This window comes from Daucus carota, chromosome 3 (assembly GCF_001625215.2).
Source record: "Daucus carota subsp. sativus chromosome 3, DH1 v3.0, whole genome shotgun sequence".
Taxonomy (NCBI): domain Eukaryota; kingdom Viridiplantae; phylum Streptophyta; class Magnoliopsida; order Apiales; family Apiaceae; genus Daucus; species Daucus carota.
In genome coordinates, this window is record NC_030383.2 from 34,224,833 (window position 1) to 34,239,749 (window position 14,917).

Genomic DNA, 14,917 nt, shown 5'->3' on the forward strand with positions numbered 1-14,917 from the left:
AAATAACAAAACATTCTACGAGTAAAAATAATTCGAAAAATTCCCGAAATAATTTTAAAATTCCTGCAATAATCAAAAATTAATAAAATGAAATTTTCATAATTTTTTGAAATAGTTTTAAATTTAATAATAAACCCGCAACTAATTATAAACAGAAAATCATTTAGAGCTAAATAATTGATAAAATAATATTCAACATATTTCGATCAAATAATGATATTTATTTATCAATACAAAAGTACAGATCGTTATACATATATATTATCATTTTTCGCATGTGAGGTTCTGCTGCAGAACCCTAACTAATACTAGAAATAAGGTAAGAGTTCTATGAAAGCTCTTTCTAATGATTCTCTCTTGAACATGAGCCATTTGTTAATATAACTTCATAAAATTTCAATTAATTAATACTAAAACACTAATAAAATAATGTTAAAATTTAAATTATATATATAATATATAATAAATTTAAAATTATATGATCAAGAACAGGTTTAAGGCTAGTACATTTTACAGTATCACTATTCGGTTGATATATATTTACATTTCACACTTAAAATTTGATATAATATACTGTTTTTTACAAATAGTGTTAAATAATTAATAATTCAATGATAAAAAAATTTGCAACTGCTCCGGTGACGAATATAACATTGTAATGTTGGGAAGTTTTTAGACTTTAACTAAATGCAAGTATGAACCTAAGCAAATTTCTTTCTCATGATCTTGAAGTTAATTTGTCACCTCAAGGCAAACATTGTCCCATCAACATTTACAGGCGCCAGTCAGCTGGGCATGAAAGAGCTGAGGATAGTATCACATGAACAAATCATGAAATTATATAATCTACACTTCAGTTAAATGAACTTTGTCGTTCATGTTTGGCGGTGTTCCTTCCCAAAGCTCTGTCAACTCTCTTCTCATCCATGATATAACTACTATAGGCCCAAGAGTAGACGGCACCTATTATTTAATTTAATCAAAGAAAAAAATCAGCGATTATAATTCATGTTCTATATATTACTTTTCCAATCTCAATACGGCAAGTCATGGATATGCATAAAGATACAAGAAACACTATAATTCTACAGATGCTGACTGCAGACACATGCTTTATAATCCCATACGAAACATCTTATAGACAAAAAAGATCTCTGAGCTTCAAATTATCCCCATTACCAGGTAAGATTGATATGTTAATGGAAGTAAATCGGAATGTTGTTGTATACCTCCTCTATTGACTATTCCCCCCAGTATCAACTAACAAAAAGGTGCAAGAGAGAGGGGGTGAAGAGCATTGTGGACATAGGATATATTTATGATCATTAATAAAAGGTAAGAGATTGTATACCAGATACAGCAGGGCCGGTTGAGGAGAGTGTGTCAAAAGACCAGCTGACAAAGCAGTTATCAGACCTATTGCATATCCGGAGAGGGCATACCAGATGTATTTATGTCCTTTAGAAGACTGTATATCCAAGGGACTCACAGAAACCTTCCCCTTTCTATGATCAAAACTAAGAACTAGTGCTAAAAGCATCGAAGGAATAGCCTGTCAACACAGCAGAGTTTATGAAAAATGCTTCAGCAAGGCACTGAGAAAACTAAAGAGTGAAAAGATTACAGTGTAACATTCCTTTGCAAATTTTGAGAACTGAATAAAACATAGGTAGTCTTTACTGTATAAACTCAGAACACTGGTATTATACTAATGAAAACTACTAATCATGTACTTCTCTATTGCTGATACAAAAAATTGAAAAAATCCGAATATTTCATTTTTTCTTGGTGCTTTTACACATGACGCGAGTTGCTCGATAATAGTACCCAGACATGGCTAAAAGTTAAAGATTATGAGGATTGCATGTACATGATTGGAAGAGATTCAATCACGGGGATTATTACTGTTAAAATATGACAAAGTGCATATAAATTTAAATCAAAGGTACAACCTGACATGTATATTGCGTTGCTTCAAGACTTCCAGGATTAACAATATGTAGTAACAGGCAAACAAATCATATTATTGCACCTTTATAAAAAATATTCATATTATTGTGATCACAACAATGCTACCAGATTTCAGCAAAGCCCAACAATATGATTAACTGAACACGCAATGCAACAACATGCAGCAATTTAGTATATGAAGTAGGGCTTAAGCCCCCTAAATTCATGTAGACAACTAGATTAATTGAAATAAGATGTTTTTACCATGTCGCCAAGACCAAGCATCATGAAGTCACTAGCACTATTTCCAGGAACTATACCACCTAACAAATTTCTTGGGAGCACAATCTTAACCGGCAACTCCAGCTTTTTCGTGATCATTTGCAAACCAGGAAGACTCAAGCTATTAGCCACTGTGTGAACAGGGTTGGATGCTTGCTGAGTAGCTACTGAAACCATCACATTTGCACCAAAAATCCTTTCAGAGTAAAAGACCCAAAATATGTCATAAACGAACAGACAGACAAGGAGCATTGCACATATTTTAATGTTGGGAAGACGCACGTGACTCACAAATGCAACACAAAGAGAGATTCCCAACAAGTTGTTTAACAACCAATGCCCAGATATAAGCCATGCCACAACAATTGCAGAGCACAGCAACAAAAGAAGCCCTTCAATCCGTGTAAAGGCCTTGGAGCAACACCGACATACGTGTGGGTCCGCCAAACCAAAACGTGACTTCAGGTGAGCAATAAAAGGTGACAGAAAGAAGTACAGAGATGATGCGGATGCAATTGTAGTGAAAGCAGTGAGGAGTTGTGAAACGGAAGAGAATAAGTAGAACATCAAAAGCAAGCTACAAGAGCTCATTACAGGTATCATAAGAGCTTGTGATCTGTCCAAAGTGATGGTTGCTTCTGACATGTCACGATTTTTCTCCATATCTTTCCCATAATTTAAAGCTCGAAAGGCAGATCCAAATGTCACAGCTACTGCGGTCAAAATGAGGGTGACAGGAGCCGGCTCTAACAAGTATACAAGCTTCCACAGAGGTTCCATCTTGACAATATTTGAACGTCTAATGAAGCTTGAAGCTCACAGTTTCTTTATGTGCATCAATATATAAACCAAACGCACATTCCAGTTACAAGCCTTTAAAACTAAGCCCACTCGTAAAAGTAATTAATTTACCGCCTGAAATCCATGCAACCTGCAACACCATCCAAAAGGACCAAAACCAAAAGCTTGGTTAAAATTTGTATCCAATGTACTCCCTAAACACAATGCGGTATGGCACATGCACACAACACCAGATAAACAACCCCATTTTTAGCTTGCTCGTTTCATCAATATAGCTCATATTTCAATTTCCTACATCCTAGCTCCAAAACACAAATTTAGGCAATACCATATAGCATCGATGTTTCAATCAATGGACTATCTCAACTAAAAATTAATACTCCACACAAAACCCCAAATATATCATTTCTAATGTATATCAGTATATCCACAATATCTCCAACTTTTGGTAAAAACGAAAACCTGAATCAACAAATATATCTACAACCACAACACAAAATTAGTCCAATATCTCAATCCACAAAACTCAAATACACACAAAAACCTGAATATCTAGGGCTTGCAAAACGTAAATACAATACTTACACGAATTGATTCACTAATACTCTAAAATAAACAGATATTTTCTTCAATTCAAGCAATCAAGGACTGTAAACAGATGAATTACACAATAACACAATCAGAAAAATGAAATTAAACAGGCTTGTTTGTTGAGCTCAGTGGATCTAAAACGAAGCAATCGAGAATTCTTTAAATAATTGAGAAAAATTATATATACATCGACATGATTGTGTAAAATTGATGAAAGATGAGATGGACTTACATTGGACTAGAGAAAATATCGCAGGCGAATCGTTGATGAGAGTGTAGTACAAAGTCCAAATTAAAGCACCATTGATGTGGAGATTTCCGTTTTCGCCCATTTTTACGCGTCATGTTATTTTATTTACCTTTTTAGTCCACTAAGCAATCAATTTTTGTTTTTCGGGACAAGAGTTTTCGTTTTTAAATACTTAAATTTTAGTTGATAAAATAAAATTAAAATTAACAATACCGTGTTTTTTCTCCTTTTCTTAGATCAAAATTCAATTGCACGAGGACGAGAGCCTCGTGGGTAGGGGTGAGCATTCGGTCGGTTCGGTCCAAAACCGGACCGAACCGAATAGACCGAGAACCGAAGTTTAGATTTTTTTTGGACCGAACCGGACCGAAGTTTTATAATGGACCGAACCGGACCGAACCGAAATAATTCGGTTCGGTCCGGTCCGGACCGAAGGAACCGAAATTATTTTAAAAATAAAAAAATATTATATTTTTTAACTAAAATTTATGATTTATTTTAAAATTTTCATATTAATTAATCACCCCCAATACATTAAAGATACATATAATTAAATTTACAAACTAGATATTATAATTATAACATATAAGATACATATATAATATAAATATGAATTAAAATTATATATATTTTGGACAATTCGGTCTATTCGGTCCGGACCGAAATAATTTTTTACGGACCGGACCGGACCGAACTTTATTTCGGTCTATTCGGTCCGGACCGAATGGACCGAACTTTCAGAAAATTAGGACCGAACCGAACCGAATTTACACGGTTCGGTCCGGTTTTTCGGTTCCGGTTCGGTTTTGCTCACCCCTACTCGTGGGCAGGGATGATGTGGAGATTTCCGTTTTCACCCATTTTTACGCCTCATGTTATTTTGTTTTACCTTTTTACTTCAGGAGAATTTTCAAGGGAACAAAACCTTTAGCTAAATTGTCTACATAACATTTAGGTGTCAATTTTTAGAGAATATATAAAAGTTTTGGACTCCAAACATATTCCCTTTAGCAAAAATTATAGATTGATTGGCTATATTTGTTGACCCGACAAACCTTTTAGGTATAATTTTAGCAACCATATTATACATAATACTATTGGAGTGTCTACCCTTCCCCTTAGGTAAAAATTTATATAATCATTATTTTATTATATTTTAGCTAACAGTTTTTGTTATCACCCTTCGAGATGCTCAGCAATCAATTTTTTATTTTTCGAGACAAGAGTTATCGTTTTTAAATACTTGAATTTCAGTTAATATAATAAAATTAAACTTAATAATGCCGTGTTTTTTCGGTTCTTCTTCGATCAAAATCACGAGAACGAGTGCTTGGTTGGGTGGATGATGACTAGTCGGGTCGGTTCAGATTTCATAAAATTCAAATTTGATCTATTATGTTTGAGTTCGGTTCAGGTTTAATTTCGAAGATTGAAACAAAATACTTAGCTCTGATCTCTCGGATTTTTTTAAATTTTGTTTCATTTTTGAGTTTAATTTGGATTTTACAATAATAATTAATTAGAAAATAATAAATTAATATTATTGTAACAATATCATAAGTAACACGCTTTTTTTAATGTTTAGATTATAAAACTAGCAGCTAACAAAGATCAGTGTAATAATTGAGATTTTGATTTTTTATTAAATTTAGGTTAAGGATGCGACTTACTCCCGGCATCTACGTGTGTTTATATATAAAAAACTAATATAGTGTATGTTGTGCCATAAAACCTCCCTGGGCTTATTTTATAGCCCATCATATTATTTGGGCTTCACTTGGGCTTATTGGAATCATTTGGTTAAGGATAATGGGCTTCACCATAGCTGGGTGAATCATTGAAGGTGTACAAGAAGGTATATGGACTTGCATTGGAAGCATAATGAAGACTGCCATCAGAATGGGGTTGCACCTGAAGGCGCTTTAGGGGTTACCGCTGCTAGGGGTTACCGCTAAGTGCATCTTGGTTTGCAGTTAGGGGGTGCAGCTAGGGGATGCCGCTGGCAGGGCTTCCGCCGCCTGGGCAGAATGGCAGGCAGACTCCAAGCAGGACTCTTCTTCCCTGTTTTAAGAGGGACGAATTGGAGACATATTGGGAGTGTATCAGCTATTATTTATCTACGAATTAAGGGATAAATACAGTTATTATGAAGATAATTACAATAGGGGAAGATAATTCAAGAATATTCGGATAATCATGCAAGATGAAGGCTTCAAGTGACCTACTTGGAGTAGGATACCGCTGGATAACTACTGAAAGAAGGCTGTTTTATCCTAAACTAGAGGGGATAAGAGCTTATCTCTTCAGAGTCCTAAATCGAGAACTACATGGGCTTGATCCCTATAAATATAGGGTATGTAGGCATCTTGCAGAGGGACGAGGATCATTATTCACGAGTTCTACACTCTAAAGAGAGGCACGTGTAACCTTTGTGACAGATATTTCCGGGCAATTGCAGGACGGAATTCCATAATTCCGGCCTCGTTGTTTGGTTCTTTGCAAGCTCAGCCCTTAAACATACTTGTTTCTCACTAATTCTGTTAGTTTATGTTAACGGTAGCCCCTAAGAGCTAGCCGTGATTTTCGTAGTTGTAATAGATATCCCTATAATTGTGCTATACGGTTCTGGGGGTGTTGTATCAATTCCTCTCACAACACTTTTTGGCGCTAGAAGGAGGGGATTACTGATCTTAGAGAGGAGAGATGTCAGAAATTCCCGAAAACACTGAAAACCCCAAGACGCCGGAGGGCGCTACGCAGGATGAAAGTGATGTTCCAAGCGGAGAACTAACCCGCGAGGAGATGAAGGCAAAAATGAAGAGGATGAGTAGGAGGATTGCCTCCTTGAAAAGAAAGTCAGCAAGGTCGAAAAGGGCTAGCAAGGTGACTCCCACCAAGCTAGATTTCGGTGCAGAAGGCGGCAGGAAAGAAGGTGGCAACCCTGAGAAAGAAGCTAACCCCGAGATGGATGATAGAGAGCACTCACAGGCTGCTAGTGTGTTCGACCGCCTTGGGAGGAAACTGACCGAGCAAGACTTGCGGCACAGGCTTGGCAACAAGGCCCCTAACGGGGATGTACCTGAAGGCTCGCAACATAGGGCTCCTCCCAGTCAGCGACAGGAGAAGCCCGTGTCTGAAGCTCGGTCAAAGGATAAAAACCAAAGGCCGTCAAAGGTTATCTCCATTCATGACGATGAGGAAAGCTCAGGGTCGCACAATGATAATGAAGTAAGCAAAAAGAAAGATCAGCCCCTGGATGATGACTATGAGGTTGCACTTGATGATGGGGATGATAAATGCAAGATGGAAGAACTGTTGGAAGCCCTAAAGAAGGTGAAGGCCGATAAGAAGTCGAAAGCCGAGCTTACCGTAAAGTCACCCTTTACTAAGAAGGTTAGGGAGTCACCCCTACCTCGTATCTACAGGGGGGTGGGCGACCTGCGATTTAACGGAACCACGGATCCCGTGGAGTATCTTAGCCGGTTCGATACTGAGATGGAGGTCTACCAGATTCCAGACCTCACAAAATGTCGCTTGTTGGCTGCAACCCTCAGGGATGACGCTCATCACTGGTTCAAGAGGCTTCCCGCTGATTCCATCAGCTCTTGGAGGAAAATGTGCGAACTGTTTGTGGGACAATTCAGGGCTTCCGTCACTTACGCCCCACCTGCCAACACCCTGGCTAATATTAAGCAGAAGGAACATGAGACATTGAGAGAGTATTTCAAGCGCTTCAACGCAGAAGTACCCCGGGTTAGACCCACTTCAAAGGAAACCCTGAAGAACTTCTTGATAGCGGGGGTAAGGCCCGGAACAGATTTTTGGAAGGAGTTGCAAGGGCGAGAGCCTGAAACCCTAGCGGACTTCTTTGCTAGAGCTGAACCCCATAAGGTGATCGAGGAATCCTTAGCTAAGTTGAAAAAGGAGTCAAAATCTGAAAGCCGGAGCAGCTGGAAAAACAAGAGGGATAGGTCTTACAGCCCCGATAGGAGGAACACCTACAAGAGGAATCCCTACGTAAGGCCTGCTGGTGAAAAATCCTCGAGCCGAGATGGCAAGACCTCGCCCATTACCGTGAACACAACCAGCTTGCAGGGCTTCGACAAGTCAAGGTTGACAATGAGAAAGGCAAGAGAAGCGAGGTACCACGAATACACGCCACTAACGGCTTCTATAGATCACATTTTTGAGGTCGGAGACAAGGCGAGACTCTTCCGGAAGCCCTTTCGAAGTGGACCCCCTGGAAAGAAAGATCAGGGAAAATATTGTGCTTTCCACGATTTGAACGGACATGACACGGCGGAATGTGTTCATCTTAAAGACCACATAGAGGATCTTATCAGAACAGGATACCTGACGGAGTTTGTAGCCCAAGAGGCTAAGAAATATAAGGAAAAGAGAGCTGAAAGGACAAATAACCAAGAAGCCAACCGTAACACCCGGGCTGGCAGTGTACGAATGATCATCGGAGGACCCTTCGTGGGAGGCCAGGGACGCAGTGCTATGAAGAGATATGTACGGGAAGCCCGAGGGCCGCCCTTAACCAATGTGTGCCATCTGTCTGAAAGGCCTCCCAAAATGTTCAAAGGGGAGACTATGGACATTACCTTCACTGAGGGGGATGCACGCGCGGTACACCATCCTCATAGTGATGCCCTGGTGGTAACAGCCGTGATCGGAAATGTCAATGTACACAGGCTTCTCGTCGATAACGGAAGCTCTGTCAATATCTTGGCCTACAATGCGTATCAAAGAATGAAAATGGCGGATAAGGATATGATGGCTTGCTATAATGAGTTGTATGGTTTCACGGGGAATGCTGTCCAGATTGTTGGAAGGGTAAGACTCCCGATCACCCTTGGAATGGAACCCCGAGCTGTCACTCAGGTTGCAGAGTTCATGGTAGTGAACGAAGACATCTCCTATAACGGGATCCTGGGCAGACCTATTTTAAGGGACATGCGGATTGTAACCTCAATATACCACCTATCCATGAAGTTCCCAACCCCCAATGGGGTAGGATGTGTACGAGGATGTCAAGCTGACTCCCGGGAATGTTATAGCAAGGCTTTGAGGTCGGCAGTAAAAGCCTGTAAAGAAGCCCAACAAATGGATGAAGACATCCCGGAGAGCTGTTACAAGCAGGTGGATATAGAAGAGGAACCTGAAACCAAGGCTCAGGGAAGGGTTTTAATAAAGTTTGTGAAAGCAACCTGCAACATGGTGATTATCGTGCAACATCCGGGGGAAGATCCTTATCTAGAAACCTCGCATGCAGTGCATGAAGGGCTTGCACCCACGGATGCACTCCCAACAAAGAATATTGATACAGCTGAAACCCTGGTTGAAGGAATTGTGGAAGATGCTACTGACAGCGACTTCGAAGGGGAATATCAAAATCAGCCCCAAAATAAAATGCAAGAAGATGAGTGCGAGGCACCTTGTGACTTCAATAGTGCTATGGTAACCTATCAACTTGGAAACCGAACACGGCTTCCCGTTCATGAAATCCTGGGTACGCAACCCCAAGAGGGTGGCAACAAAGAGGCTACCGTTGAGATCGACCTCGACCCAAGGATGCCGGAAACCCAGGTGAAGACCGGAGCAGCTGGGGATACCCTGTCCATCTTGGTGGATGAGTCCGACCCCACTAAAGAACTAAAAATTGGGGAGCAATTGGGGCCGGACCTAAGGGAAACCCTGACCGCGTTCTTAAAGAATAATCTGGACGTCTTCGCTTGGAACCATTCGGATATGATCGGGATTCACCCAGAAGTCATGTGCCACCACCTCAATATTGACCCAGACAGGAAGGGAGTTAGACAGAAGAGAAGACCAATTAGCGGGGAGAGGGCTACCGCTCTTCAAGAAGAGGTAGACCGACTATTGAAAGCAGGCCTAGTGAAGGAAGCTTTTTACCCCACGTGGTTAGCGAACCCAGTGTTGGTGAAAAAACCTAACGGAAAATGGAGGACTTGCATAGACTTTACCGATCTGAACAAGGCTTGCCCTAAGGACAGCTTCCCGCTCCCTCGAATTGACCAGTTGGTGGATTCCACTGCGGGGCATGCACTGTTAAGCTTCATGGACGCCTACTCGGGCTACAATCAGATCCCCATGTTCGAGCCAGATCAGGAACACACTTCCTTCATCACCGACAGGGGGCTTTATTGCTATATAGGCATGCCGTTTGGGTTACTAAATGCTGGGGCTACATATCAGAGGCTGGTCAATAAGATGTTTAAAGATCAGATTGGAAAGACTATGGAAGTGTATGTAGATGACATGTTAGTAAAATCAAAGGAAGCTTACGATCATGTTACACACTTATCAGAAATGTTCGACATACTGAGGGATTACAGGATGAAGTTGAATCCCCAAAAATGCGTATTCGGGGTTGAATCCGGCAAGTTCTTGGGCTTCATTGTCAATCACAGGGGAATCGAAGCTAACCCTGCGAAGATCAAGGCCTTAATTGAAATGAGGTCGCCTAGGAACGTAAAGGAGGTGCAATGCCTTACAGGCCGAGTCGCCGCCCTAAACCGGTTCATCTCAAAATCCTCAGACAAATGTAGAGAATTTTTTGCAGCCATAAAAAAGGGGCAAAAATTTGAATGGACGACAGAATGTGAGGCTGCTTTCCTGAAGCTGAAGGAGCAACTTGGAAGCCCGCCACTGTTGGCCAAGCCAACGGAGGGTGAAGCCTTGATCCTTTACCTAGGGGTTTCCGAGTTCTCAATTAGCGCTGTCCTGATCAAGGAGGAAGAGCAAGCCCAACAGCCAGTATACTATGTGAGCAAGAGATTACTTGATGCTGAAACCCGCTACTCAAATATGGAGAAGTTAGCCTATGCACTAATTTTGGCTTCCCGCAAATTAAGGCCTTACTTTCAGGCTCACAAGATTGAAGTACGAACATCCTTCCCTCTCAGACAGGTCTTGCACAAGCCGGAAGCCTCGGGAAGAATCATGAAATGGGCAGTCGAGCTAGGCCAGTTTGACATAGAGTACAAGCCTAGAACCGCAATAAAGGGGCAAGCGCTAGCTGACTTCATCTTGGAATTTCCACCCACTTTTGAAGTCGAAGGGATGGAATGCATACCTGAACCCCAGTCTTCAGTAGCCATACCTGAGAATTGTTCCCCTTGGTGGAACCTGTACGTCGATGGGGCCGTAAACGGAAATGGGGCCGGGGCTGGCATTGTCTTAGTCAGTCCGGAAGGCCATAAGCTGCAAAGCTCCATTCATTTCGACTTCCATGCCACTAACAACGACGCGGAGTATGAAGCCCTAATAGCTGGCCTGAAGCTAGCCTTGGAAATGAGAGTGGAAAACATGAATGTTTACAGTGATTCTATGCTGGTAGTCTGGCACATCCGAGGAGGCTTCCAAGCTAGGGGTCCCCGCACCGATCTCTATATGCGGTATGCCCAGGAACTAATCGGGAAATTCAGAGAAATCAAGCTAGAGCAAATACCAAGGTCTGAGAATGCAGATGCTGATGCCTTAGCCAAATTAGGCTCTCAGAGGGATGCACACATGCTCGGGGTGATCCCCCTCGAAATCCAGCATCAGCCTAGCATCCCCAAAATTGAAGTCATGGATGTTGAAGCTGATGAGACTAACCTCTGGACAACCCCAATCCATGAATACATAGCCAACGGAACCCTGCCTACGGACAAAGATGAGGCCAGGAAATTGAGGTACAAGGCAGCCCAGTATGTAATTTACGATGGAATTCTTTACAAAAGGGGATTCAATCGGCCCCTCCTCAGGTGTGTTGCTGGGATAAGATGCGAATACATTATGCGCGAGGTGCATGAGGGAATCTGTGGGAATCACTCGGGGGGTGCCTCCCTCGCTCACAAAATCCTCCGTCAAGGCTACTACTGGCCTACCCTCCACAAGGATGCTCATGCCTTCGCCAGGGCCTGTGACAGTTGCCAAAGGTTCTCCAATACAAACAAGAGCCCCGCGGTACCCCTGAAGACCCTGACAAGCCCCTGGCCGTTTGCTGTTTGGGGTATAGATCTGATTGGTGAATTACCAAAAGGGAAAGGAGGGGTGAAATATGCAGTCGTGGCTGTAGATTACTTTACTAAATGGGCTGAAGCTGAACCCCTAGCTTCCATCACTGCAAGGAAGTTGGTAGACTTCGTTTGTCGTGCGATCGTCTGTCGGTACGGGGTTCCCTACAAGCTCATATCAGACAATGGGAAACAATTTGACAGCAATGAAATGATGAATTTCTGTGAAAACCTTGGCATAAAGAAAGGCTTCTCCGCGGTGTGCCACCCTCAGAGCAACGGTCAAACGGAGGCCGTAAACAAAATTATTAAGCACACCCTGAAAGCCAAACTGGAAGAGAAAAAGGGATGCTGGCCGGAGGAACTTACCATGGTGTTGTGGTCTTACAATACCACTCCAAGGTCTACCACCGGCGAAACCCCGTTCACCCTAACATACGGGTGTGAAGCCATGATTCCCGTAGAAGTGGGAGCAGGATCTTTTCGAAGGGATAACTACGACCCTGAGAATAATGAAGTCAACCACAGGCTCTACTTAGATCTAATTGAAGAAGTACGAGATACGGCTCAGTTGAAACTTGCTGCATATCAACAGAGGACCCGTAAATATTTTGACAAGAAAGTAAGGGCTCGACCCCTCAAAACGGGAGACCTAGTTCTCAGAAGAATGATGCCTAACATGAGGGTTCCCGCTCATGGGGCCTTCGGTGCAAAGTGGGAAGGCCCATATATCATCAAAACAGTGCTTTGGGAAGGTACCTATCACCTCACAGACATGGATGGAAGACTCATACCACGGGCATGGAACGCCCAACACTTAAAGAGGTATTACCAGTAGCTTCACCCGGGTAGTATTTCTGTAGGCTTCGGCTTAAGGGTCAGGAAATAAAGGCGATTTATTAGTTGTAATCGCTATGCTTTTAGGAAGATCATCAGGCTACTATTTGCTTTATTTGCTAGGACACTCGGGGGGTAGTGTCGTTACACCCCCCAATATTATGCTATGTCAATTTCTACCATGTGATTCAATAAAATTTCGCAGCTTCCCGTTATGAAAATGTTGTGTATGCTTGCTCACCATGATTGTTAATTGAATGCTCCATGTATGCTTTAAAAATTATTTAGGGCTTCAATTGCATCTAGTTCTCCACCATAATTAAAATTATGCTAAAGAACTCGGGGGGTAGTAGGCGTATCATTAACATTACTCATTTGGCTTAAAATTCAAATAAATTTGGGAATCGAAAACACTAAAACTCGTAAACACAACTTGATAACTTGGCTGCACCGGTGGGAAAGAAAGCTTTTCAAGCTTTCAAGGTTTCAAGCCTATCAAGGCTTTCAAGGCTAAAGCTTTTCAAGCTTTCAAGGTTTCAAGCCTATCAAGGCTTTCAAGGCTAGAGCTTTTCAAGCTTTCAAGGTTTCAAGCCTATCAAGGCTTTCAAGGCTAAAGCTTTTCAAGCTTTCAAGGTCTCAAGCCTATCAAGGCTTTCAAGGCTAAAGCTTTTCAAGCTTTCAAGGTTTCAAGCCTATCAAGGCTTTCAAGGCTAGAGCTTTTCAAGCTTTCAAGGTTTCAAGCCTATCAAGGCTTTCAAGGCTAAAGCTTTTCAAGCTTTCAAGGTCTCAAGCCTATCAAGGCTTTCAAGGCTAAAGCTTTTCAAGCTTTCAAGGTTTCAAGCCTATCAAGGCTTTCAAGGCTAAAGCTTTTCAAGCTTTCAAGGTCTCAAGCCTATCAAGGCTTTCAAGGCTAAAGCTTTTCAAGCTTTCAAGGTTTCAAGCCTATCAAGGCTTTCAAGGCTAAAGCTTTTCAAGGCTTTCAAGGCTAAAGCTTTTCAAGCTTTCAAGGTTTCAAGCCTATCAAGGCTTTCAGGGCTAAAGCTTTTCAAGCTTTCAAGGTTTCAAGCCTATCAAGGCTTTCAAGGCTAAAGCTTTTCAAGCTTTCAAGGTTTCAAGCCTATCAAGGCTTTCAAGGCTAAAGCTTTTCAAGGCTTTCAAGGCTAAAGCTTTTCAAGCTTTCAAGGTTTCAAGCCTATCAAGGCTTTCAGGGCTAAAGCTTTTCAAGCTTTCAAGGTTTCAAGCCTATCAAGGCTTTCAAGGCAAAAGCTTTTCAAGCTTTCATGGTGTTGGGCTTGCGGTAGCCCTTCAAGGTTTAAAGCCCATCGAGGCTTTCAAGGTTTCAGGCTTACCACAGCTTTCGAGTTTAAAGCCTATCCAGGCTCATAAGGCTTACTTGGTGAAGTTATTACAAGGCCAACTTGGTGGGATTACTAAAAAGCTCACTTCGTGGAATTACTTCAGAACTTATTTGGAGGAATTATTACAAGGCCTACGTTGTAAAATTATCTCAAAACTTATACTTGGAGACTACTCTAAAGGCTTACACCTAGGGGTCATTTTAAGGCTTACACCCAATGGTATCCCTAGATTCTTACACATGTGAGATCAGATTCAATCGTGCCTAAATGGGTTACTGCAAGGAAAAGACTAAGTGCTTCTATATACGCTACTGGGGAGTTAACACAAACACATACATCAACATACATTCGCAAAGAAGGAAACGACCTTGGAGAACAAGGCCCCAAGGGTCGCAACCCCCAGAAGGTGGACAATGTGTACACCTTCAGTACAAGGGTTATCCCCTATATTCATCCTTTCTACCTGCATGGAAGAGTTAGGCGACCAACGCAAGAGTATCCAAGGAAATACAAGAAAGGCATACAAGGCAAGGAATGAAGAAATGAAAGCAGTTACATATAAAATAAGCTACAAGGGAAATTCCTCCCCACACCAACAGGGGGAGGCCCTTGTAGCAATAAAAAATATTTTGCGGGGCATTCCGAGGCGCCCGCACCCTCATCCAAAAATAACAATTCATGACGACAAGCGCCAAGCAAAAATATTCGTAATTAAAAAGGTTGATTAAAACAGGGGGAGAGGAGGTCAAAGAGCAGCAGGGGAGGAGGAGTCCTTCTCATCAACGGCCGGGGGGTCCTGAGAGGCTACCGCCGGGGCTACG

The 14,917-nt window shown here is 41.9% G+C and overlaps 1 protein-coding gene across 1 annotated transcript; it reads right to left on the bottom strand.

Annotated features, from left to right (window-relative positions):
- Positions 1 to 696: 696 nt before the first annotated feature.
- On the bottom strand, positions 697 to 3,995 carry LOC108210541 (signal peptide peptidase-like 1). The gene is made up of 4 exons (XM_017381868.2): positions 3,857 to 3,995; positions 2,215 to 3,163; positions 1,352 to 1,552; positions 697 to 963 (listed from the first exon to the last, which is right to left on the bottom strand). Exons 2-4 carry the CDS (start codon positions 3,010 to 3,012, stop codon positions 847 to 849), a joined length of 1,116 nt encoding a protein of 371 aa, XP_017237357.1. The 5' UTR covers positions 3,013 to 3,163; positions 3,857 to 3,995; the 3' UTR covers positions 697 to 846.
- Between the last annotated feature and the right edge of the window lie 10,922 nt (positions 3,996 to 14,917).